Source organism: Panulirus ornatus, chromosome 13 (genome assembly GCF_036320965.1).
Source record: "Panulirus ornatus isolate Po-2019 chromosome 13, ASM3632096v1, whole genome shotgun sequence".
Lineage (NCBI taxonomy): Eukaryota > Metazoa > Arthropoda > Malacostraca > Decapoda > Palinuridae > Panulirus > Panulirus ornatus.
In genome coordinates this window covers 57,007,629-57,033,907 of record NC_092236.1, presented here as the reverse complement: position 1 = coordinate 57,033,907, position 26,279 = coordinate 57,007,629, and the positions used below count along the sequence as shown (strand labels likewise).

The 26,279-nt window shown below is 37.1% G+C and overlaps 2 protein-coding genes across 13 annotated transcripts in view; one reads left to right on the top strand and one right to left on the bottom strand.

The window, feature by feature from the left end:
- LOC139752928 (uncharacterized) overlaps positions 1 to 7,167 on the top strand; it is a 326,136-nt gene extending 318,969 nt beyond the window's left edge. For 6 of the 7 annotated variants that reach the window (XM_071668998.1, XM_071668997.1, XM_071668996.1 and 3 more), the window contains 5 exons: positions 1,886 to 2,550; positions 2,767 to 2,933; positions 3,719 to 3,944; positions 5,830 to 5,962; positions 6,466 to 7,167. In XM_071668998.1, coding sequence (XP_071525099.1) covers positions 1,886 to 2,550; positions 2,767 to 2,933; positions 3,719 to 3,944; positions 5,830 to 5,962; positions 6,466 to 6,514 — 1,240 coding nt within the window. In that variant the 3' untranslated portion in view covers positions 6,515 to 7,167. The remainder of the gene's footprint in view (positions 1 to 1,885; positions 2,551 to 2,766; positions 2,934 to 3,718; positions 3,945 to 5,829; positions 5,963 to 6,465) is intronic. The other variant, XM_071668999.1, reaches the window with a different exon arrangement.
- Positions 7,168 to 7,598: 431 nt separating this feature from the next.
- Positions 7,599 to 26,064, bottom strand: lin-52 (DREAM core complex component lin-52). 6 transcript variants are annotated; one of them, XM_071669011.1, is made up of 4 exons: positions 25,994 to 26,064; positions 12,111 to 12,179; positions 10,064 to 10,165; positions 7,599 to 8,302 (listed from the first exon to the last, which is right to left on the bottom strand). In XM_071669011.1, the coding sequence occupies exons 1-4, from the start codon at positions 26,007 to 26,009 to the stop codon at positions 8,163 to 8,165; spliced, it is 327 nt and encodes a 108-aa protein (XP_071525112.1). In that variant the 5' UTR covers positions 26,010 to 26,064; the 3' UTR covers positions 7,599 to 8,162. The 6 variants fall into 6 exon arrangements, with proteins under 6 accessions (XP_071525112.1, XP_071525114.1, XP_071525111.1 ...); XM_071669013.1 differs by having other exon boundaries at positions 10,064 to 10,159; positions 25,994 to 26,056; XM_071669010.1 differs by lacking the exon at positions 25,994 to 26,064 and adding an exon at positions 17,558 to 17,640 and having other exon boundaries at positions 10,064 to 10,159.
- Positions 26,065 to 26,279: the final 215 nt, after the last annotated feature.

The window sequence follows — 26,279 nt, the reverse complement described above, 5'->3', positions numbered from 1 at the left end:
ATACATGTCATTTTTTTGTAGGTGTTCACCAGGCAGCACTAGGAGGGTGAAGGTGATGCATTCGTTCTGTAAGACTGTCGACAATGAGAAACCATATTTCAAATATATGTCAACACTCTGTGTACACCAATTATTTATATTCGGTCTATCCGAAGACAATAATATCGATGTTTTTTTCATGCAACAGTGTTGTTGTATATCAAAAGAACAATACCTCGGTGACATCTCTGGTTCCTACTTATTTCTTTTTATCGATTTATATAGACTGACAGAAGCACAGATGGCGCCACACCTTTACACCTGACTGTGTAAGAAAGAAATGTTGCCAAATACAAGCACGTAAAATGTTTCGTAATACGTAGTAATTTAAAAACGGAAGAGGGCCAGCACGTTACACTACGTGATGTCTGAGTAAATTTTGTTTAATTTCGGCGAATGATGGTCTTGGCTGGTAGGATATTTTAAAACTAACGTAGAAATGGAATCGTAAAAGTTTTGACATTTGTGTCATCCATGGTAAAATTATATGTTTCAGACAGCCAGTAGTTTTCTCTCATATATTTCTAACCTTCAATTTTCTCTTAAAAGATCCCTCTTCCCCTTCCATGCCGAATAGCAGATGGAAATATTTTTACCCTAGACGCTATAAATAAGTTATATCAGTCTCAACAATTATTTCCCTTCGTTCTTTAGTAACCTATGGGATAGCTAATAAAATTTCACTATAAAAGAAATGAATGTGCTAAAAAAAGAAGTGCTAGGCAACAGGTTATACTACCCTACTTTGCCCTCACTGATTGTTAAACCTCCAATTTGAACACTCATCTGCATCGTTTTCAGTCGTGGTAACTCTCTTCAGAAGGTGATGATGAGGATTTTTCCAGGTGGAGGAGATAGTTTGAACGTCGACGCCCTTAATCATCCTATCGATAGGCCTAAAGCCCAAACAACCATCGAGTAACGCAATGAGGTTGTTGGACTTGAACAACAGAGGAACAGCCTTACCATAGTATATGAGGGAAAGTCTACTACTGGTGTGTGATATCACTGTCCCTGAAAAGTTTGTCAGGCCTTACTATGGAGGACGGAGGTTCAGTCCAATTTTCAGTGTCAACATTTTTGATATCGAGGGAAAAGACTTTTATCATTGAAAATGCAGTTTTCGTATATCTTCCTTTGAAATTGGACGCGAGCTTCTTGGATGAAGACCCATGCCAGTGGCATATAATCTGCTTTCAAGCAACTCTATGGAGAATAAATCAGTTGCTGAGCACGAGAAGCAAGACTAACTTAAGTAATCGGATGTCTGCGCCAGACTTTGTCAGATGTATTTCTTTCAATGGTACATTTTTTTCTCTCATGCTTCCCATTCGGTTGATAAATCCGGATCATAGATCAAGTAACTATTTCCGGTTCACGCATGGACATGTAACTTTGATTTTCACCCAGTGGCTACTAGCTATGTAAGCACAGTAATTACATTTCTCTTTCATTCTTGCATAAAATCATATTCTGTTTACACGTTTAGAAGCAAGGTTCGATGTAAGATGACGGAAGGGTGTGTCTCCTTTGTTCTACAAATGATGCATGGGTGTGGCATGTCTAATACTGAGCTACAGTAGTACTGCTTTTACGTCAGGATTTCCATATCTGATTTGGTAAACAGCCAACGCCCGTTGTAGAATACTAGTGTCACCTGTTGAGAGGGCTTGTAACTATATATAGTATCAAGTTACAAACAACAGTTAGGTTCGAAGTTTTCGACATGTATTGTTAAATCTTGACGTAAACAATGGCCATTCTTGAATGACTCCTTTCTTATTATGCTTGTAAGTGATGAGTTTTGGAAGAAAAAAACATCACTAACTTGTTCTCTTACTCCCAGGGATGGACGATTGCGGGTTGGGGACGAGATCATCAATGTGAACGGACGAAGACTGCGCGGCGTGACGTTAGAGGAGGCGCGCCGTATCCTTCGTCACACGCCCTCCCAAGTGGACATCGTGGTGGCACGGGAGCCTGACGTCCCTACCCATGAATCCCTCTACTCTGACCTCGACGTCGTCTCCATGACCAGCGGACGCGTCGACTCTCGCGTGGAGACGCGCGTCGATTCCCGTGTGGACAGCGTGACAGACGATGAAGAAGCGCTGTCGGAAGTACGACACCTCGCCCACGTCTATCACCGCGGGTGCCACGAGTACGCCCACGCCCACAGGAACGAGGAGGACATAGAGGAGGAATCTGTTAACCACAGAGATCTGGGACGCCATCTCGGCAACCTGCCAGGTGAGTTGAGGTGTTGTCAACGGATCTTACCTGACCGCCATGAACATCGACTCTGTCCTCGAGACGTTCCTGACGTTTCTGGCGAGCGATGCTGTTGCTCCTGTGACCTCTCCTGCGAAGATGACCTGCGCGAATGTTCACCAGAGCCCCGGGGATCTAGGGACACACGGGACCTCAAGAAGAAGCGGCGTTTGGGCTCCCTGAAGGAGGAGGGTGTCGTCACTGCCGTCATGGTCCGCACAGTGTCGGACTCTTCGTCAGGTAATGTTGCCCGCAAGACTGAATGAGCGGGGGAGGGGCGGTGGGTGCCTAAGCCAAGTAACTGTTGAGTGTTGAATATCAATGGTATATTTATGGTCTAATGATAATCCGCATTGGATCCCCCATCGTACACAATCCTTCATTTCTCCCAACTGATCGTTATTATACATCCGCCATCATCCCATTAAATACTAAGCTTGACTTTCTTCCTTGTAGGCTCGCCTCTTCCGCCGGGTGAGGATGAACCTCGACGGCTACTGCCGCTGTTGGAGGATGGGGTGTTCGATGAGCGGCCATCCTCCCAGGCATCACAAACGTCAGGCAGGACAGCCACATCCATGGCTTCTGTTGCATCTGTTTATGGCACTGCAGTTCCCAGAGAGGTATGCGCCCGTAGAACCTCTGAGGACAAATTTCTTAACTATGTTCACCAGAGCTGGTTTCACCGGTAGCTCAGTAGGCACATTATGTTTGACCCAGTGATACCATCAACATGTCATTTCCTCAATTACTGGCTCGGTTTCATCCTTCATTGCAGTCTAACAGGATAAACACTGCAGTTCCCTTTTTTGTGCAACATTATGGAGAGAATTCTTCCCTTGTGATGCCCCCCCATCTCTTGAACTTTGTTTACGTAGAGATTTTATCAAGAGATAGCGTACAGTACTTGCCATAGGAAAATTTTAAATGAGAATAGAGCTGAGGATGAGCTGCGTGTTGCTGAGTGTTATACGTATCAGTAACAGAGAGCGCGTATGTCTGTAGAGTGAATGACAGCAGCTCATGTGTATGAGAATGAAAAGACAGCAACGTCGGCCAGGGAGGGGAGTTCGATCGTCTTTGTAGTGCTTGCTCACTGCATCGCTGTAAGCCCTTCCAGTACCCAGGCTGTAGCACCTTCCTGATTGGCGATTACTTTGACAGCACTTCAGTGATATCATTGAAAGTACCCTCATAGTTTTTCACACTATCATTTTCCACACTTTTCCATACACGCTGATACAAATTATTTTTGTACTTTCTGTATTTTTGTAAAAGTTTGAAACTCGTAAATTTACACCTTTATCTCTTATTTTGTACTATATTTTTCTTAGTTTTATTGAAGAATATCAACTTTTGCCAGTGAGCATTACCTTCAAAGATGTTAAGTTCCATTCATATGTCTTAGGTATCGCAGAGAACACATCGCTCTTCCTCCACATCAACTCTGCCTCGAAGACCCAAGTCGCTCAACCTGTCCTTCCACACTGTTGTTTTTGAGAAAGGCCATGGAAAGAAGGGGCTTGGATTTTCCATTGTTGGGGGAAGAGACTCGCCAAAGGGAAATATCGGCATTTTTGTTAAAACTATCTTTCCAAGTGGTCAAGCAATTGAGGAAGGAACACTGAAAGAAGGTAAGCATTCACCTTGTTTGTATACAGTGAGCCTATTTCAATTACGCTCTATACAAGCCAGTTCATTGTAATTGTGAGCGGATGTGGCCTTTGCCTGTTTCCTGGCGCCACTTCGCTGACGCAGGGGGTGGTGGTGATATTTCTTGTGGGTTGGGGTGGTGCCGATATGTATGAAGGCTAGCAAGTGTGAAATATATTACACTTTGTCGCTGTCTCCCGCGTCAGCGAGGTAGCGCAAGGAAACAGACGAAAGAAATGGCCCAACCCACCCCCATACACATGTATATACACACGTCCACACACGCAAATATACATACCTACACAGCTTTCCATAGTTTACCCCAGACGCTTCACATGCCCTGATTCAATCCACTGACAGCACGTCAACCCCGGTATACCACATCGCTCCAATTCACTCTATTCCTTGCCCTCCTTTCACCCTCCTGCATGTTCAGGCCCCGATCACACAAAATCCTTTTCACTCCATCTTTCCACCTCCAATTTGGTCTCCCTCTTCTCCTCGTTCCCTCCACCTCCGACACATATATCTTCTTGGTCAATCTTTCCTCGCTCATTCTCTCCATGTGCCCAAACCATTTCAAAACACCCTCTTCTACTCTCTCAACAACGCTCTTTTTATTTCCACACATCTCTCTTACCCTTACGTTACTTACTCGATCAAACCACCTCACACCACACATTGTCCTCAAACATCTCATTTCCAGCACATCCATCCTCCTTCGCACCACTCTATCCATAGCCCACGCCTCGCAACCATACAACATTGTTGGAACCACTATTCCTTCAAACATACCCATTTTTGCTCTCCGAGATAATGTTCTCGACTTCCACACATTCTTCAAGGCTCCCAGAATTTTCGCCCCCTCCCCCACCCTATGATCCACTTCCGCTTCCATGGTTCCATCCGCTGCCAGATCCACTCCCAGATATCTAAAACACTTCACTTCCTCCAGTTTTTCTCCATTCAAACTCACCTCCCAATTGACTTGACCCCCAACCCTACTGTACCTAATAACCTTGCTCTTATTCACATTTACTCTTAACTTTCTTCTTTCACACACTTTACCAAACTCAGTCACCAGCTTATGCAGTTTCTCACATGAATCAGCCACCAGCGCTGTATCATCAGCGAACAACAACTGACTCGCTTCCCAAGCTCTCTCATCCCCAACAGACTTCATACTTGCCCCTCTTTCCAAAACTCTTGCATTCACCTCCCTAACAACCCCATCGGGGCGTGAACATGCAGGAGGGTGAAAGGAGGGCAAGGAATAGAGTGAATTGGATCGATGTGGTATACCAGGGTTGACGTGCTGTCAGTGGGTTGAATCAGGGCATGTGAAGCGTCTGGGGTAAACCATGGAAAGCTGTGTAGGTATGTATATTTGCGTGTGTGGACATGTATGTATATACATGTGTATGGGGGTGGGTTGGGCCATTTCTTTCGTCTGTTTCCTTGCGCTACCTCGCATACGCGGGAGACAGCGACAAAAAAAAAAAAGATATATGTATATATTATCCTTGGGGATAGGGGAGAAAGAATACTTCCCACGTATTCCCTGCGTGTCATAGATGGCGACTAAACGGGAAGGGAGCAGGGGGCTGGAAATCCTCCCCTCTCATTTTTTTTTTTTTTTTTTAATTTTCCAAAAGAAGGAACAGAGATGGGGGCCAGGTGAGGATATTCCTTCAAAGGCCCAGTCCTCTGTTCTTAATGCTACCTCGCTAGTGCGGGAAATGGCGAATAGTATGAAAAAAAAAAATATGTATATATGTCTACCTTGTACTTGTGTTGTTGATATTGTGTGATGATACCCATCATATTAATGTATTAATGTAATTGTTCATATGCTTAATTCCGCAGGAGATGAGATCTTTGCGGTGAATGGTGAGAGTCTAGCTGGAGCCAGCCATGCAGAGGCAATTGCTATGTTCAAAGCTATCCGAACTGGTAAAGTGGTCTTGCATGTCGGTCGTCGGGCTCCCTCTAAAAAAAGGTAAGTAATCTCCTGACAATAAGATCCAAAGAAATACCTGCATATTGCTTCAAGAATGTACAGTTCTTCCCAGCTCTAAAGTACCAGTGTCTTCAAAGTTTTAACTGCTTAAATTGAGTTTTGCTTCTACTGTCTGTAGGTATTTAAGAGAACATAATTGCATAGGTTTCTAAAATGATTCCATCCTTCTTAAAGGTTTGGCTCTTTGCAGTTGTTTAAAGTTCAGATTGAATTGATATAGTTTATGACAACCAATAGGATAAGGTTTTTAAAAACTATGGAAGCATGGATATTCTGACAAAGAATTATCAGATATACATGAAATAATGTGATTTTGTAATGTTTTGATTGTACAATTTCAAGATCTTGCTCCTATGGTTAAAAAGTTATTCTAACCATAAACTACATCCATGATGTTTTTGATGCCAGTTAGTTAAGCTAGGAGAATCAACTAGGTATAAAAAAGTTCTTGGTACTCACCAACTGAAAATTTTGTCTTTCAGAGCACACAAAACTAAATCCTTTGATGATTTAGACAAGTTCCAAGAGTAAACATAGTCCTCCACAAATATGTAAGGAAGTGGTTGTCCCAGCATATGGGTACAGTTTATGTCAATGTACATAGTGGCATTTACACTCCTATATAAATGAGGTTTTGAAAATCTGTGAATGCATGTGTATCTACTATTATGGGTTTACCCAGACATTCAATAAGCCAAAGACACTAAACAGGTAAACTTGATCTTGTTGAATATTGCGGCAGAGAGAAGTGTGTAAATGTGTCCAGCCATGAATTGTAAATATTATTTCAACTATAAGAATAATTATTCAAATCCATATACTTAATATGATGAGGGTTGTTCTGTTCTAGATTTGACTACAAAATATCTTCAAATTACAGATGAGCACAGGATCATCAAAAAAATTTTTGATTTGACATATTAAGTATTTTAGCCTTTCGTAATTCTTACTGTTTATTTATGCCTCTTGCTGCATAAGCTGCTGTCCTTAAAAAACATTATCAACCAGCCAACTAATATTTACATCTGCTGTTTATGTACATTCTAGGATCGGCACTACTCTTGTCATTTGTATTGTACATACTATGTATCTATCATTTACAAAGCATGTAGAAATGTGATATACACATATTTTAATCCCTACAACTGCACATTGTATGGGTAATAAACAGCTTTAATATGAAATAGTTTCACTACCTGATAGGTAGTTTTTGATTTCCCTAGACCATGTGCTGTAATGTAAACCATATTTGTCTCTTCAAGATTCATAGGCACCAGCCAGTGGTGCCTATATCAAAGTTGGGTACACGTACAATGAATGTAAGACTTTAATGATTAATATTCTTTTCAAAGTGTATAGTAAGAGCGAAGGATAATCAAAACCCTTCCAGGTAAGCAACACAAAGACTTCGAGTAGGATGATCATGGTACAGGGAATTGATGTGTACTGCAAAGTCTGGTTTTCAAGAGCTAGTCTCTAGCAATAATTTATTTTTTCTGAACTTTTTATACCTTGAAACATCATAAACCAACCAGTTATCAATAACTATTTTTCTACAATGTGTACTTCTTTTATTTAAAAAGGCTTTGCAACTGTAAGGTTTTTAAAGACAGACAAGCACAATCTAGATTTATTTTTCATGTTGTATGTACATAGGTTATTTTTCTCCTCTGTGTCTGTATAAAACAATTTTTTCTTTGAATGTTTTAATAGTATCAATGTTAATATATTCTTTTGTTTTAAAAGTATAAATATCTTGATTAATGTACATGATAGAATATATTTATATTTTCCTATATCAGTTGATGTAAGAACCAAAACAAAGACTAGAATTCATTTAACTACTTTTTTCATATGAAATTTCGAGTATAAAAAATTTCGAGTAGAAAAATACATCAAGTAATCTCGTGAAACTGGGATCTACATGCACTGTATTTTGTTCCTAATTCTGGACTGTTTCAGGAGAGGACTGTGCTATACCATAAACACCATAAAATTGTAAATTAAAAAAAGTTGGAGTTGCTTATGTACAAAATTCCTGTAGCTCCCATTTTGAGATTCCAATGATGAATTAACACCACAATACAATGAAAATCAACTTTATTTTTCTCTAAGGAAGAATTCTAATCTTATTCTTTTCTAAATGTGCTTCTCAATTCATTTTTCACATCTCTCCATATCATTTCTTCTTGCTATTTAGAATATGGAGGTACTTCCCACGGGTCATCTCCTTAGCCTCCTCCAAGCCCAGTTGGTAGGCAACATTCTGAAGCTTCTTTACCTCTTCAATGATCTCTACAGCTGTGAGCAGGCGGAACTCTGTCAGAAAAATAAGCACCATCACATAACTGTAATATGCAGGGAAATCTGCAACAAAAGATTGATCAATTTATCTGCCTATATTTCTGATGCCCACTCCCTCCAGGAACTCTTATTATAGGATGGTTATTAAAAATGTGGTTATTAAGAAAGGTGAAATACATACACAATTCAAAACCAATGAAAATGTCACCTACTAGAAGCCAACATTAACCTGAATTTTCAGTGTTGGTGAAATCTAACTACAACAATGTTGTCTGGAGTCTTTTGCCATATCATTTAGAGCATTCTCCAAACACTAACATTGTTGTTAGCTATTCTGTGTGTTCACTGCCTGTGAATACACACAACTACCAGCAACTGAATATTAACAACAATAATTTTTACAAATGAGACTGAAAATACTGTAAATTTCACCTGCTGTAAGAGGTTTGGTGTAGTTCTCATATGTTATGTTGATTTCTTAAGTGTTTACCATTTTACATAAAGACACTACATTTCCTCTGAACTTCATAGCCTTTCCCACCTTCAACTTTTGATGTTTTATCAGATACTAAAAAAAACCTAACACTTCAAAACAAAATCACTCAATCTGAAGGTATTTTTTGTGTTGGCACTAAATTGAAAGTGCAGTTTTGGTAAAATAGGGTAACCTACTGACGTAGCAAACACCAGTCAACCCATGACATATTCTTTCAGTTATGTGTAGAGACCCACAATTCCTCGTGTCATAAAAGTTTGCTTCTTTACAATCTACAAATTCACTCAGTCTGACAAAGAGAGGTGGTTGAGAACTTATATTTTATGTTGAAGGCTCCTGTCACAGAAAAAAGTCCACATCAAGGCTGGGCCTTAATTGAAATATAGAGATTTATGAAATGGAAAAAGAGAAGGGAAAGTATGTATAAATTTCTGAAAGTGAAAAACCTGTCTTTTGAAATGTACTAGGTCAGTTCAGAAAGATAACCGATTTTCGAGGTGTTTAAGGATATGGGAGTTGAGGAGGGATTCAAAGACTTTGGAAATGGTAGATGTTAAAGCAATAGGACAATAATTAGAGGGGCTAGAACGTTCACCCTTCTTAGGGATGGGATGTATCAATGCATGCCTCCAAGAAGGAAAAGTTTTGGATTTTTACACAGAAACGGAACAGACGACCAAGCACGGGCAAGTTCAGAGGCACACATTTTCAGTAAACAGGGATGGATGCCATCAGGATCATAACCTTGCTTGTGTCCAGAGAAAGAAACGCTTTTCGTACAGTCTAAAAAGAAATGGGAAGGGGCATAGGATTAGTATGAGGAGCATCAGGAAGTGAAGGAATTTTAAAGTCATCCAAGGTGGAGTTATAGGAGAAATGGGAACCAAAGAGAGTTGCTTTGTCTACAGAAGAGACAGTTACAGTACTGTCAGAGGAGAAAAGTGAAGGGAAGGTAGATTGACAAAAGTTAATAAAGATGCCCTTAGCTAAAGACCAGAGAGACCTATCAGTGGATGACGAGAATTCAGACATGGCAGGTGAGGCAATTTGGGGACAAACATAAATATTGATTTACCGATATCAAATGCTCGGAAATGGCAGGTGAGGTAGTTTGGGGACATAAACATAAATACTGATTTGCTGATATCAAATACTTTAAAAAAGTGCTTTTGTACTCTGCATGGTGTGAAACAGTAAACAAAAACATTCAAAAATTAATACAATCAAGAAAAAAACCTTATTGCATTATACATTTAAAGAAATAATTAAAGCATACTGACGGTAAAGCAAATTGTAGTCTTGCTCCTCTAGGTCTAAATTCTGTGGATCTGGACTAAGCTGGGGTGATGACATCAGGGGAGCAAAGTCGTAGACTCCTGGAACTGAAATATTGTCAATTGTTGCATAATTTATTAGACTAACTATATATATAGTGATTAGTATAAAGGACTCAAGGCTTTTGTACACCTATTCTAAAACCTACATGTCAAATTTTTTTCAACATCTTACACTGAGAATACAACTAAACATTACAACACTAATAGGGATACATATTTCTAACTTGATATTGCCACAAAAGTCTATTTGTGATCAATAATCAATATCTGTACATGCTAAAAAACTGTAAAACATAAGGATATCAGTACTATACACTTTTGTTCCATCATATTCTTTAAATAAGAAAAATAACTTTAAAGCTTAATAGGCCTTAATCTTCATATTGGCTAGAGCACTGAACATGAGCATTCTATCAGGTGCCTCAAGAATCAATAGCTGCTACAAGCCAGTTCAAAAAGTTTAGAATGGTATAGCAGAAAAATATCAAAAACAAATAATTATAGTAGCATTGTGTTAATTCACTCCACATTTGCTCATGAGTTCTTCCTCACTTGCTACTATGGTATACTCTCAGTTCAACCAGTATCACCAGGAAAGAAGCGTATGTCAATGCAAACTTTCCAGTCCTAGGATCCCCTTCTTTGGAGCTGACACACCACTCAGGAGGCAAAGCAAGAACACGTCAAAAAGTGTTTTTGTGATGTTATGTATCTGTATTTTTGAGTAAGTACAGGACGAATGAGAAGTAAGTGTTACATGTCCTTAGCATGGAGGCTGCATCTTGGCCATGACGAATACTAAATTCTGAACCTCTGCTTAAAGCATGAGATGGGTGGTGTCCTGAATGCATATGAAGAAGGGTAACTTGTATATGTCTGAGGAATATGGTTTCACATAGATGTTATTTAATAAAATGGTCTCTAAGACTGGGCAGAGAGGGTAATTGTTTAGTGCTTGATGGGTCATTTCAGTGAGTGTGTTTTGTCAGTGTCCTGTTTGTTGGGAAAGGGAGGATCCGTAAGTATAAGATGCTGAAGTGTGAACTATGTAAGAGAATGTATTTTATCTCTACTTGGTGGTTGGTGGCTCATGGGTTCAGTGGTGTTGCAAAGTACTTAGTGGTATGCATATTGAGGTGAGATCGTACTGGAAGTACTTTTGTTTCATCGTGTAGGTGTTGCATGTTTGTGAATGCTGTGTGACCAGTGATTATTCTCAGGTATTTTGTGTTGTAAGATTTATCATTTTTGTCATTTTTACTCAGACAGGAAGGATGACCAGTGGATATGGCTGTATTCCCAAATGCTGTGGAAGTCCTACAGAGATAATGGGATGGGAAGGGAAGGTTTTAGTTAGTAGGGAGTTACCAGCATCCACAGCAAGAGATTAAACACCATAAGCAAGATGTCTTTCAGCAAAGCTATATGCAAGCACTCACACATCTAGGATTTTTGCCACCTCAACCATCCTATGGCTCACTTCAACTCCCATAGTTCTATTTGCTGCCTTATCCACTCCCAGCCAGAGAAAACAATCTACTTCCTCCAGGTTCTCTCCAGTCAAACTTGCAGTCAATCTGAATTGTCTCTCTACCTTGCTAAACCTCATGCCCTAATTTCATTCAAATCTACTCTCAACTTCTTCCTTTCACACACACTTCCAATAATAATTATGACTCAAATGGGAGGATAACACATCAGCTTATGCATCTTCCCTTCCTGTATCACTGCATTCTTATAGCAGAAGCAAAAGAAGGGGTTAAATGAGAATCTTCACTCAAAGGTTCAGTTGTCTGCTCCTGGTGCTACTCCAACAAGGTTGGAAAGGCAAGCTCATTTAAGTAAAGCATATATGAAAGTAAAGAAGTACCCTAAAGCATGACTTGAACTAAACAATGAAATCATAGACATGAAGAAGCTAAGCTTAATGTAATATGTAACACCTATCATCAACCATATTATGAGGTAGTTTCAGCAAAACATTACTTACTCTGTTCCGGCCACAAGTCTGGGCTGGAGCGGTCAAGCTTTTCCAGACTCAGCAGAGACGGCTCCATTTCTGAAAATGATGAATATATTACACACCACTGCTCTTTGATCCTAATACAGGATCACAAAACCTATTTTCCTCCAGCAGAGTATGATAAAAGGTTGGGATAAAAGACAAAGTAAGTGTATCTATAAAGCAAATGCAAAAACAATAAATAAAGTCCAAAGATATCAATGTGTCATACAACAGAAATTCGGCAGAAGAATATCTACATATAATAAAAAGATAAACTGATGAACTGAGCTTTATTCACTCAAAGCAAAAACATAATCTCATAAAAACTTAGAACAACTTGTTTTCATACAGTTTTCATCCTCTTTCCTTTAAAATTTTACCTTTTAAGTACATCATCTGCAAGGTATAAACATGAAGTCTAAGTTAGAGATATAAATTAAGGACATTTATTTATATGTAGTTGGGCTGAAATGAAATCGCTAAGAAGATAGCTCATCATCAAGCTGTAAGGGTGGCTAATTGCTTAGAATACTACTGCCCAATTTTGAAAATCTGTCATCTGTAGCATATAACTTCAATCTCAAAATCTGTCATCTATAGCATATAACTTCAATCTCATTTCATTCAGTCTAAAGTACAAAGTGACAGAAAGTTATATATATATTGTACACTACATAACTTTTATGTTTAAGCCACTTATGTATATCATATTCAAATATTTGTTTTTAACAAGACTATAATGTCACTTAAAAATCTGTAAATCCAAATGTATGCAATAAGGCCACATATTCACTTCAAAGGCATGGCATGCTTGAGGTTCAATACATGAAAGCAAATCTTTGAAGGTTCAAGTGACCAAATAAAAAAGTTATTCATCATTTAAGAATGCAAGCAAATCTTTGAAGGTGCAAGTGACCACATAAAAAGTCATTCATCATTCAAGAAAGTAGTCACCCAACCTGTATAATTCTACCAAGAATAAATTATTTTCAAAAGGAAAATTTAAACATTTTGTTTCAGGGATATCAAATCATCACAGCTGTGATCAAAAACATGATTTCAGCCAGAGTAGCTATCAATCAGTTAACATTTAAAGCCTACATAAAAGTCACCAGCATTTTCAAAGCAATCTTCAACATCCAAATTGACCAATTTCATAGTGATGTGTCAAGATCATATCAACATCATTGATTTCCAAACATAATGCACTAAATCAAGATAGAATGGATCAATTATACTGGGATGGACAGAGGTGTACCTATGGGAGAATAAAAATACCTTTTCCAAAGTGTGAAGAGTGGGATACATATACATATATACACATACATATATACAAATATATATATATAGACCACAACTGATATTCTTGTGAAATTATAACACAGGCATTCTAAATGGGCTCTATCTCTGACTATAGCCAAACTTTGCCAAGATGCAGAGCTAATCAAATCCTGCAATCATCTAATGTGTAAGGCCTGGTCCATGCCAGGTCATGCAGGCCAAGCAGAAACCATCTTCTGTGCCAAAGTTAACTAACAGAAAAGAATCAACCTTCAATAGGTCGTTGAGAAAGTCATTATAAATAGCTACCTTCACAGAATGAGCAGGAATACATGGTCACTAGCATTAAAAAAATGTCTTTTGCCATACGAGACAGGTCTTTGGTATCTGCACTATTAATTCTGCTCATCATGTTTCACAGACCTGTATTTCATAAGTTCAAAGAAAATTATTTTGTCATCTCTAGAAAGATATGTCATCTTGGGAATCTTTTCTGGAAATATACAGACTTGACAGATAATGAATGGTATCAAACATACAAGGATGTTTAACACACTAATACACATTTCAAAAAAAGCTATAGATTCTTTCACCAATCAAAGATTGTTATCTAGGATTAACTCGTCAAAAATGTGGTAACATTTTACAATTCGATCCAGAGTCTACAAAAACTAACAGTGCTAAGAAGATTTGTGCTCATGTATGGAATAAAGCAGAACCAAATTAATTGGTGTTTACCTACATTCACAAGCAAGATGGTACTCAAGAGAGACTCCACAAGTTCTACCAAATAATTTAATAACTTTGATCTGAGTAAGTATCTCTGAATCATAGATTTTGAAGTGTGTAGTAGTACAGCAAATATTCTTGGATGTTTAATTCCATTCATTTCCTAGAGAAGATTCCAAGGACAACATACCTTTTCTATGGATAACAAAACAAAATCAGACATGTACAATACAAGGGCTTTAAAGTCCAAGGTACAATTTCTTATACTTTTTATATCAAACTAAGATTAACCACTAATAAATGTATATGTTCTTATTTGCACTTCTACACCTTAACAACAAAATGGCATGAAGTCTGAACATGCTAAAAGTTGAATTTACAAAAATATAATAATCTCATCTATCTCTGACTAAATAAACCTGCAATAACTAAGGTACGTTAGTTTACATATTCTTCTGTTACTACTATGACTACAACTTTTAAATTTACCAATTATTTACTGGTGTTGATATGGAGCACTTCTCTAAATCAGAGATGAGTATAAGAGAAGAGGCAAGCCAATGGAACAAGAGAGATCAGAAGAAATGCAAGGAGGAACTTTAAATAAAATGTAGCAATCAGGGAACTCCCATCAAGGGGGGGCCACAGCAAAAGAGTCCTCACTTATCCTTGGCCTTACATACTCCCTCGCATATGCTATTCCATGCATTCTTCCTCTGTTTCTCTCCCTACATGTATCCCAAAACTTATGCTCAGCTCTCCACCCACTCTTACACACACATTTGCTCCTCTGTAGAAGGCTTTTACACCATTCAATAGTTGTCCACCTATATCGTATATCCTTAACACATCTAACAAAGCACTCCACTCGATTCTGTCATATGCTTTCCCCAGATCCATAAAAGCTGCATACAACTTCTTACCTTTCACTAAATACTTTTCCACGGTCATCTTTATTCCAAAAACCTGATCCAAACATACCCTACCTTTCTTAAAACCCCCTTGCTCTTTGCTTATTCTGCATTCAGTCATCTGTCAATTAATAATCTTGCATACACTTTTCCTGGTATACTGAACAGACTTATTCCCCTATAAATGTTACATACATCCTTAGCACCTTTTCCTTTGAATAAAGGAACAATAATAGCTTTCATCCATTCCTCAGGCACAACCTTCTGTTTCCATGCTAAATTACATATAAGATATATCCACTCTATCACACTTTCTCCTCCATACTTAAGCATTTCAGCAAGCATACAGAAATTCCTGAGACTGCATGAGAGAAAAGAAACATTAAAAGCTGTGGCCCTATGAATGAAAACTTCATTTCTGTAAGTACTATATAAAGACAGGTAGTTAATTACCAGTGGAAAAAGTTCTGGGCATATTTTAGCCAAGCAAGTACCAAGGAAACATTCATAACTGTTGGGAGTATTAATAACAGATTATAGTTTCACCTACTTTGTCAAAGTGAAGAACAAATCTAATACAAAATACCACTCTCAAATAATTATCATCACACCACAGATGAATATAAAAGACATATGAGCAATCTTACCTGCAGTGAACATGAAACATCAAGTGCAGTTGGCTAAATTTTGCAAAACTTTCAAATTATAAAAATCAAATGGGATTCGCTTCTCAACACCTGCACTGGGTACAACTTGAACTGCTTAGACCAATAATCACTGTATTTTCTGCCTCTTTTTGGACCAAGTCTTCATCATATCCTAAAGAATGCAGAGCTGTGATTGGACCTTGATGTCAATGTTACACAGCCATCTCGGGCAGATGGTTAAATCTCACATGCCGAAAGGCCAAGAGGGTGTAGCCTTTCATCAACATGGCACATTTTACTGGGTGTTTAAGATGACTGTGCATTATCCAGTAATAAATAGCAATAGAAAATGCATTTGTGTTTAAATCTATTAACAAAATATGACTGACAATAAAAAAAGGGATCTGTAGAGAGAAAATGAGAAGTGATGAAAAATGACAAAGAAAGATTCATCGTGGATTTTCCAATATGTCAGCCTGCAAGGTATGCAACAAAATATATTTTTCAAAACCCATCATATTTGAAGTGTAGAAAGATATTCGTTTGAGACATTTTATAAAACAGTTTGTATGTGTTCTTAAACATAGGATGAGAAGAGAAGCATTTATTTCTTGTAAAATTTTAGGTTGAAAAAAAGATCTTTTATGTGCAATAGAAGCAAAAGAATACTTAGTAAACATCAGACTCTTTCCATGTAAACCATGAATAATTTACTAAGGTAAAGAAAAGTATGACAAACGTAAATGGCATAAAATTTTGCCTCAACTGGAATTTCTAGCTGCTCAAAATATAAGTAGTAGATTTGGAATTTTCTCATCATTCCATTTGCACAACATACAAGATTTAAAGTGAAGCAAATAGAAAGTTGGGTGAGGTTCTCATACATTCTATTGACTTTTTTCGGTGTTTCAGTTTTACATTACACTTTCCCTGATCATCATAGCTCTCCCCACTACCACAGAGACTAACACAGGATGAGATATAATGCTGTAAATCACATTGCCCATTTAATTCTGTTTACCAAGTATGGAGAGTCCAATGACATGCATTTCTTCTAAATTCATAAACCACTTCTAATTTGTTCCTAAGCTGGATATTTACTTTTATTGTACCTTACCTTAACCTAACCAATCCAGGAAAAAATCTAGTTCCGTAAATGCAACATGGTTAACTTGATTAACTGAAAAGTAAATTCTGGGTTAGCTTTGATGATATTTTATAATTTCATATGCATTATCAAATAACGATTTTCGTTCAATACCAATCAAGAGTAAAGATTTGAACTTATATAAAATATTTCAGCTAAAAAATATCCAGCAGTAAAATATAACATGTGAACTTGACTTTAACCATATAAAAATATCCACTTTATCTAGATCTCTAATTAAGTTTGAAAACTTGGAGAATTATCATATTTGTTATATTATATATAAAGTATACTTGGTTGTCTCAAGCTTAACTTTCACTGGATTAAGCTTAAAATAGCTGAGTTACGACAGATTATCGTAGAACAAATGAGGAAAAAAAAAATGTAATGATTAGTGAAGTCAACCTAATGTTTCTATTCTTATGAGATGATTACTATCACACAAGCTCTACTAGATTAAATTATCTCTGGTTTTGAACCAAGTAATAATAAGTTAGAAACTAGTAAGAAGATATACATGATAAGAGAACATTCCATTAACTAGTGCGCGTCCAAAGGATACACCAATACTTAATAGTTCTAACTCGAAGAGAATTTGCTGTGGGTCTTCCAAAGGGCATGATCCTACACAATAGATAGTTATCTCTTTACATGTGAAAACCAACCTCTAACTCACAGCTTTATGGTTATATTTATAAACGTTATTCGAGGAATTACCTTCAGGTTGAAAATTCCCTCCTTCGGGGGACGCCATGATGTTTGTTTACATCCCTCTTTTTATGTCGTTATCAAATTTTTTGTACATATGATCTATATTTCATATATGATCAAAGTATGATTTGAGAAAAAATTAATTTCTGTAATATCGAACTCCTCAAACATAGGAAGTAAATGATGAAACCTAAACGCCGATTAATCTCGATGTTACATTTTCTCTGGTAGACGATGGGTAAACTTGTCAAAGTAGAGCAAAGCTCATCCATATTTAATGAATATCTAAACAGTGTTTCCATTAGCCTATGTTACATATTTTGCCTTATTATATCAGCCTAAAAAAGCTCAGTTTGGTCTGTTTGTAGAATATAGAAGAAAGGCATAAACAATCTATACAGAAATCTTCGATTTAGCCTCTATTCCTTAAAGTTCAATATTATCATCATTCTGACTTCCAAATGTGCCTAATTTATGTTTATATGAGCTGTAGGACAATGTTTGATACAAAAGGAAAGCTTTATAGTCAATCATCAAAGACACAAATCATATTTACACTATAAATTAGTTCTATCACTTGAAATAGAATATATAAGAATAATGAAACAATCAAGAAACAAGTGATGTGGGCGTTAATCTATCTAAGAAAAAAGAATAAAAACCACGATGGTGACATCTCTTCCTAGGAGGCAGTGACACCTCGTCGTGTATACAGACAGTGTTGTGATGCACTCACATTTATGCAGAAATTATCGAAATATACCAGAATATCAGTTTATGCAATTGGAACTGTCTCCTTGTTTCATAGTTGGTCGAAATTTCGGCTCCTACCTACAATAAGACGATTTTTCTTGTCTTATCCTATTTTATATCATACAATATTATAGTATCTCATTAGGTTGCAATTTCATACCCACATGAGCAGCCAGTAAAGTTTACAGCAGTTAACCCACTCATAAAAGAATCTATCAACGCATAAGGGAAAATGGGCTATCTCTAGGGCAGCGACTATAAATATGTTGACAATAAGTTTCTTTTAGTGTGACCCTGTTTAAGGAATGAAGGGCTTTTTGTTTCTTTTACAAAGAAATATCAAAAGCAGGAAGTTCAAAATATCATGGCTGACAAAGTCATGGAAGAATATATATATGCCAGGTCATGAATCTTCTAACAATCTCTCATCAGCTGTGGCTGATTAACCTCACATCAGTTTATAAGTTAAGCACTACTGTAGCTATGTTTTGACCTGAATTTGTCGTTTTACGTCATCATCAAAGGAATCACGAATCTCTGGTCGAAACAACGAAAATGTTTCGAAAATTCCCAAGTACTTCAACGTAAAAATGATTCAGAAGTGTTCAGACCAGTTCATGAAGCTTCCACATTGAACTTGTAACGAAGGTGAATCACGACTCACTTCACACTGGGATTTTGTTGAGGTTAGTTGAGCTGAAATTTGTTTATAGTCTTTTACCGTTGTTGTGCTAAGTTGATTAAGGATTGTAGGATATATGGTTTAAAGAGAGTGTTTGACCATATGCACGGTATGTGACTGGATGATGAAACCAAATTAGGGGCTTTGTGAGGCTTTTCTCCAAAATGTATGTTGGGACTGCAATCATGTTGATAATGGTGGATTGGTGGAAGAGGGCCTCTGAAACTATGGACAGTCATAAAACACGTTTTAAATGAAAATTGACTGTTGAGTAGCCTCTCTTATATCATGACACATGTAGGCTGTTGTGAAGCTAAAGGTTCACTACTCTTCATGATTCATTAGAACAGATTTGTTGACAATGTTTATTGTGCTTTAGAGCCTGCAGTAGTTACTTATAATGCATTTGTTAGGAATTCTTCATGTTAGTCGGATATTTCCATAGTTTAAACAAGTTAGGTTTGATTTGTGAAGATAACTGCATGTACGAGGCAGTAACACTTATGGATGGCAGGATGTTTGTGATGATCACTGTAACGACTGGTCTAATGCTCATTCATAGTTATCAGTCACCGTCTAACTAATAATGAGGCGAAAGAAGTTAGTTGTATTTTGGTTTAGATTGCTCGTCAGGAAGTTCATATTGCTTTTGTGAAGAAGGTCGGAATTATCTCCAGCAGAATGTATCAGCTTGTGAAGGTTTATTATAGAAATTTGGAAAAGAGGACTTGTTTAGCATTTGACAGGATTGTTAACAATGAATGATACATGAAAAGTTTGTATTTTTTTAATTGAAATATATGTGCCTTTCCTCTAAGTAATTTGTGAGTTCTACCATCATCCTTCTCCACAAACAGCCTTGAAAGATCCCAGTGGTCTGTCTGGTGCTGTTTGATTGCCTTTGTAATAAGTCTCCGTTAATAATACCTTGATGCATATCTCCTATTGGTAGATGTAATACAGGGAGGGTTTTCTCCGCATTACGAAGAATTAAAACTTCCATGCGAGCAACAGTTGGAGTAGGAAAGGGTAGAAGAACTCGTACCATTGGTTGCCCAATATCCAGTGCGCCAACACTTGGACATAGACTTTATGTTAAGATTTTATTTTGAAACAACCATGACTCGTTTTCTGTAGATTCGTAATTATTGAACGTCTAAATTATCACTATAGCTAGATAATGTTTCGGATGTGAGGCGTTGTCATGTTTGATGCATGTACTAGGCTTTGAAGTGAGTGCATATACTCAGCAAAAATATCTTAACACTTTTATACCTTTACTGTTATGGTTTACTTACTGCGTGAGGAACTTCTCCCAAAATCTAACACGCAAATTTTTTTTCTGACAAAAGTTCAATGTTGAACATACGTTATCAATTTCCATGCATTTGAATGGTTAAAAATCCAAATTTCTTGATAGCATGTGTCTTGTTACCCTGAACAACCCAAAAACTTAATCCTGCGTCATTCCCCTGATTTATTCTATTAAGGAGGTTGCTACTGCTTGAGTCATAGTCCACAATTATTACATGATGTTAGGAGGCATTAGCAACAGCAAGGAACACAAGATTCGTCTCACAGTTAAAGACAAAAGTTTTTAGTTTTGGTGAATCATAGGATACAGCTATTGTGTGTATTGTGGTTTGTGCTAATGTTTAACAGTCGTCAAGAGATTGATTTTTAGTAGGTGTAATAAGTTTGTGGTCTGTGGCCAATGATGTTCAGGATAACGGTTGGTACAGGAGTGGACATGGATGGCAGCGATTGGAACAATGGAAGCAGAAATGTGTCACATGATGGATGAGGTGGTGAAGGTTTTAGGAGCACTAACGAATGTGTGGAAAGATATTGTTAACTAGGGGGCAGATATGCTTATCTTTGAGGGTATTGTAATACGAACATCATTAAATGGATGCAAGGCATGGGCTGTGGGAAGGAGGATGAGTGCGTTGGAAATGAAATGCCTGAGGACAGTATGTGATGTGAGGTGGAGGTGGTTTGATCAAGTAATATAAAGGTAAGAGAAATGTGTGGTAATAAAACGTGTGGTTGAAAAAGTTGAAGATGTGCTTAAATGGTTGGTACATATGAGAGAGAGAGAGAGAGAGAGAGAGAGAGAGAGAGAGAGAGAGAGAGAGAGAGAGAACTGGAAATGGAAGGATGAAGTGGAAAAGATTTTGAGTGATGGAAGTCTGAACATGCAGGAGGGTGAAAGGCATGCACGGGATAGCGTGCATTGGAATGATGTGGAATATTGGGGTCAACATGCTGTCAATGGACTAAACTAATGCATGTGAGGTATCCGGGGTAATCAATGGATAGATCAAAGAAAAATTTCTAACACATTTATTTATTGTTAATGAAGCTGATAATTCTAAATAATCATTCATCCTTCACATGCCAAAGAAATTCCAAAACCATACATACTACATGCATGGTCTTTATTAGATTTTGTGCATTTCCCTAAAGCTTTCAAAGTAATACAATTTATATAGACATACTGAGGGCTTTATTTTTTAATGACCAGTTTCTTGCTATTATTACTCCATGAAAATGATCTTAATGGGAAGTATTGTATAAAGTAAGTGAATTAGCGTAAGAAATGTTAAGACAAAAATTGCATTGTACTAATTTTATACTATACCACAATATTCATGATGAAAAAGTGAAATACTGTAATGTGGTAAAGGAAATTTCATTGTAGGAACTATATTTGTAGCCCTATTGTATTGTATGTTATTTGTAGCATTATTGTATTGTCCATTTTTGCAATACTGCATAACAAATTTCCTTAGTTAAGTGGTGCACCAAGAAAGCTTTTATTACAAACTTTAACAAGAGAATCAAGCCATTGTACATAATAATGAAGTTGGAAAGATGGTTTAGCAATGCCTCTGGAGTGTCCTCTGCTGTACTGGTACGTGAAGTTCTCATGATCACATTCTAAGAATTCTATATCTTTCTCATTTCGTTCATTCTTTAACTTCCATACACATTGTTTCTCTAGTTAAAGTACATAACCAAGAAAACCTTTGCATCAAAATATTTGGCTAGTCTTGATGCTTCTTGTATCATCTTGTATTCATCTTTAATGTTAAGTGCTCAGGATTGTAACATTTTTGAGGACTGTTGGCTGAGTTTACAAAGTATTATGCCTAATAGGGTTTATTGAAACAGACAGAACAGTGTAACACAATTTTATGAAATATACAGAAGATTATAGCATAATTCGAACAAAAATTGCATTACACGTGCAGAAGAAAAATACGTGACTCAAATGACAATGCAGCCGAGTGTCCCTTAACCTAAGATATTTTTCGTACTATATAGCAGTTTCCCGCATTAGTGAGGTAATACCAGGAACAGATGAAGAAAGGATAAATGTGTGGTTATTGAAGTGATGACTCGTGTGAATGTTTGCCTATGCTATCAACATAGTGATTATTGTATACCTATAAGCCTATATCTAATATGATATTTCCTTTACCTACTTCAAGGTGATTCATGCATATTCTTCTCCCTCAATACAAATATGCACCAAATGGATCTATGTGCAGCATGAAATATCACAACGTTAACTTAAAATCTCCTAAATGTATGAATGAGAAAATTTTCTCATCCTAAATTATAGGGCTGATAGCAAGTTTACTTTTATATGTCAACTTGTTAATGGACATTATCTACTCAACACAGCTCATCAAAAAATAAATATCTATGTGAATACAGTATGTATGCAAAATTTGCAGAATATTTGTTAATGACTGGATTAGATTTCATCCCTACAAACAGTATATCTGGTTATTCATTCGAACGCTGCTGAGGCAAATTTTGTACCTTCAAGTCTTAAACAGAGAAAAAAGAAATAGAGTAAAAGCTTTGATGTGTAACATGATGTGATTTGACTAAAGGCTTACCTCTACATATCCAGCATGCTACAGTAGATGTGTCCAAGGTAACAGAAACCTATAGATTCTTAAAGTACCCTGCCATAAAATCAAAATGAAAACATTAAAACCATTTTACTTCTTTAGGTCAGACATCTGCCAAGTGTACAGATTGATTTTTGGTGTCATTTAAACCACAACTAGGAACTATTTGAGGTTTTCATTATAAAAGGTGTTACTACTAGGAAACAAAAATGTCAGAAGATGAATAAGCAGACAGCATTCCTAAAAATGACAAGTTTATCTTTACTTGTAAGAGAATAAATAGTCTCTTAAGTTTCATTGAAGTAGTTAACATATCCACTGCCGTTCTATCAAGAAATACTTTGGACACCATTGCTGGAAGAAGCAGGTGAACAGAACAGATAAATTCAAGTCCAGGGAGTGTCTCTCAAGCAAGGGGTTCGGGAAAGAGATATAACACAGCTTTTCTTGGTAGACAGGTTCACCATGAATAGAAAGTATGTCATACTTTTTTGTGTGAGTATGAATTGTATCTTAAACGATACACCTATGGTTTCCTAGTCACAGCTGGTCAACATACCCTTGCTTGCGGACAGGTTATTGAAAAGGGCAAATATATTTACCACAATAGCATTATGAACAGCAGGGGGCCTACAAGAAAATGACACTAGCAAAAGAAAATTGGTAAATTACAGTATACAAAAAAAACCTAAGTATTCCTATGGCTAGAAAGAGCTAAAGAGAAAACTTCCTCTGATATACAATGAGGAAGTATTAGTTTTTGATGTCTTCGCAATTCTGAACACAGAAAGATATGCTGTGAGGTGTTTGCTGAAGCTTTAGTGGAAATGGCAGGTGTTGGGCTTCTTGTTTTTATGTTGATTGGTCCAGCCCTCAACCTACAGTAGAGAAGTTGATGGATTCTTTTCAAAATCTACTTTTTTATTCTATATCAATGTCTGTCCAGTGAAGTATCCTAGTCATGTAAAGGTAAGCACTCCAGCAGCTCAAATATGTCATATTCCTGAGAGAAACTTATTTTTGTATTTACGGTGATGCAAGCTTAAGGAAGTTCAGCCTCATTCACTTTTCAGTCAAGAAACTGCCAAAAAATAAAAGCCTTGCCAACTAGGAAATGTGACCACTGAACCAATTAAAAACTGGGCATCATAAGTTCATGTGCTTGGGAGTAATAGATTAAGACAACATGTGAATACCTCCCCAGTCCCCTGATTGTGATGGCATACCTGTCTTAGCTTTATCAATCTGCAGCCTCAATTTCTCATCCAGCTCAGGTGAAAAAGATACACAAGGATTGGGTGAAAAAGTGTACCCAATGTCTCCACTACTTACATATTTTATGAATATGGCCAGAGACTTTTATGAAACGAATTGTGATGACAAAGGAAGGAAGTCATCAACTGGCTCACGCCAAAATAGGCTGCATAACACTGCAAAACACAAATAGAAACGTACTTGTATGTGAATAATGGTTAATTAGGTAGTAGTTGGTAGGCAGCCAATGACCAGGTAGGTATATTACCAGTGCTACCCTCTTAGGTATTGGGAAGATTAGTGAAATCTGATTAATAAGCCAGCTTTTCAGTGTTTGTAAAGTTGCACTCCTCTGATCTAGGTAACTGTTGTTTCTTTCTGCCCCACTAATACATGGACTACTGGCATTCTGTCCACAAACATACAATCTTTCCTTGTCATATGTATCACTTGACAACATTCAACTCGCACAGCTCATTCTTCATAACTAGTTTTTCCTGTGGTGAGCACTGTACGCTTGTCCTGCCTTTCGGAAAAATGGTAGGAGCAGTAGATATAAGTAGTAGGTAGGAAAATTTAGGCAGGAGCATTAAGTAGAAATATTAGGTAGAAGTAGATGGTAAGAGCACTGGATAGTAACAGTCAGTAGGAATTAGGAAGGAGCCTCAGGAAACACTGCACTAGCATTGCCCTTTGCCAGTGACCTGTTAAGGGTGAGACACTAAAGCCTAAGAAGTGGCACTGGAGTTCACTAGTTATGGTGACTCTATATATAGATAGAATGGTTAAGTACCTAATTATTTACACCTATACAGGTGTGATTACTTTCATACACAGAAACAGCCTACAAACAGATGATACAAAATCCTTGACTGAGGAACAAGTGATAAATGCTTTATATTGTCAATTCCAGAGCTAATAACAAATATATTGAATCATTTGCCTGGTTTGCAAAGATGTGTTCAGTTTACTCGGCTGAAATATTGTCATGAACATTTCTAGCTCAACAGTAACTACTTTTAGAGAAGTATTCACAAATGGTCTACTGCCAAGCACACTTCTGAACCAAGGATTAATGGCTGGACAAGAATGAAAGATCACCTTGTTAAAGATAAGGCAAAATAAATATAGTGCAGAAATCAGCAATAATTCCGTTAAGATTCTCTAATAATGCCAAATAATAAGGCAACAGATCAACATAGCTTTAACACAACGGATTAACAGGTCATCTGAAATGTAAAAAAAATGAGATTAAAGACTTTAATTTTATGACAAAATAGAAACAAAATATTATATATCTAGGAATGTAACAAAAGAATGTTTTTAGTCTTACAGATTATGAACATGTCAAATTATCAGGGATTATATTTCCTTAATCTAGTTAATATCACTAACTTTCCAATCTTCTTTTAAGTAATCGACACTCTTTTTTACAACAGTTATGATTTCACAGAGTTAGCTAAACTTAATTGACATAAAAATCAAATTCACAACTCCTTTCATCATGCAATTATATAATGATGGCAATATAACTACCATTAGCTAGATTATGCAATACTTGACAATTCATTGTATCACATGATTACTGTGTGGCTGATGGCAACCCAAGTTTGAGCCATTTGTGATCTCTGCGTGTTTCTCTGCACTGCAAAGCAGTGCCTTTACCAACAGTAATGACCAGTCCATTTTTAAAAGGTAGGTTTCTGCCTCCTCAAAGATTCTTTGATTTTTCTTTTTTCTGTTTATATAGACCCCCCTCCCCCCTTTGGATCCTTTGAAGCAAAAAAAAAAAAAAGAAACCTTAGTATGGAGCTCAAAACTTACTTCTTTTCTTACCCATGGACAAGGGCTAACTTGAGTTTACAGCACACAACACTACCAAATTACAAACTGCTGCACACAACAATTATCTACCTTATCTGAAGTAATCTTATCTGTTTTACCAGGCTATAAAAGTTTTGTCACACACACACACATAAAGTATCTCCAAGGTGTCTTGAAGTTTGGGCATGAGAGATATGATACAGACAATATTCTGTGTACAAACCAGACTTGAAGGCTGACAAGCTGGTTGAGCCAAGGTGGTGATAAAACCAAGGTCATTGTGGAT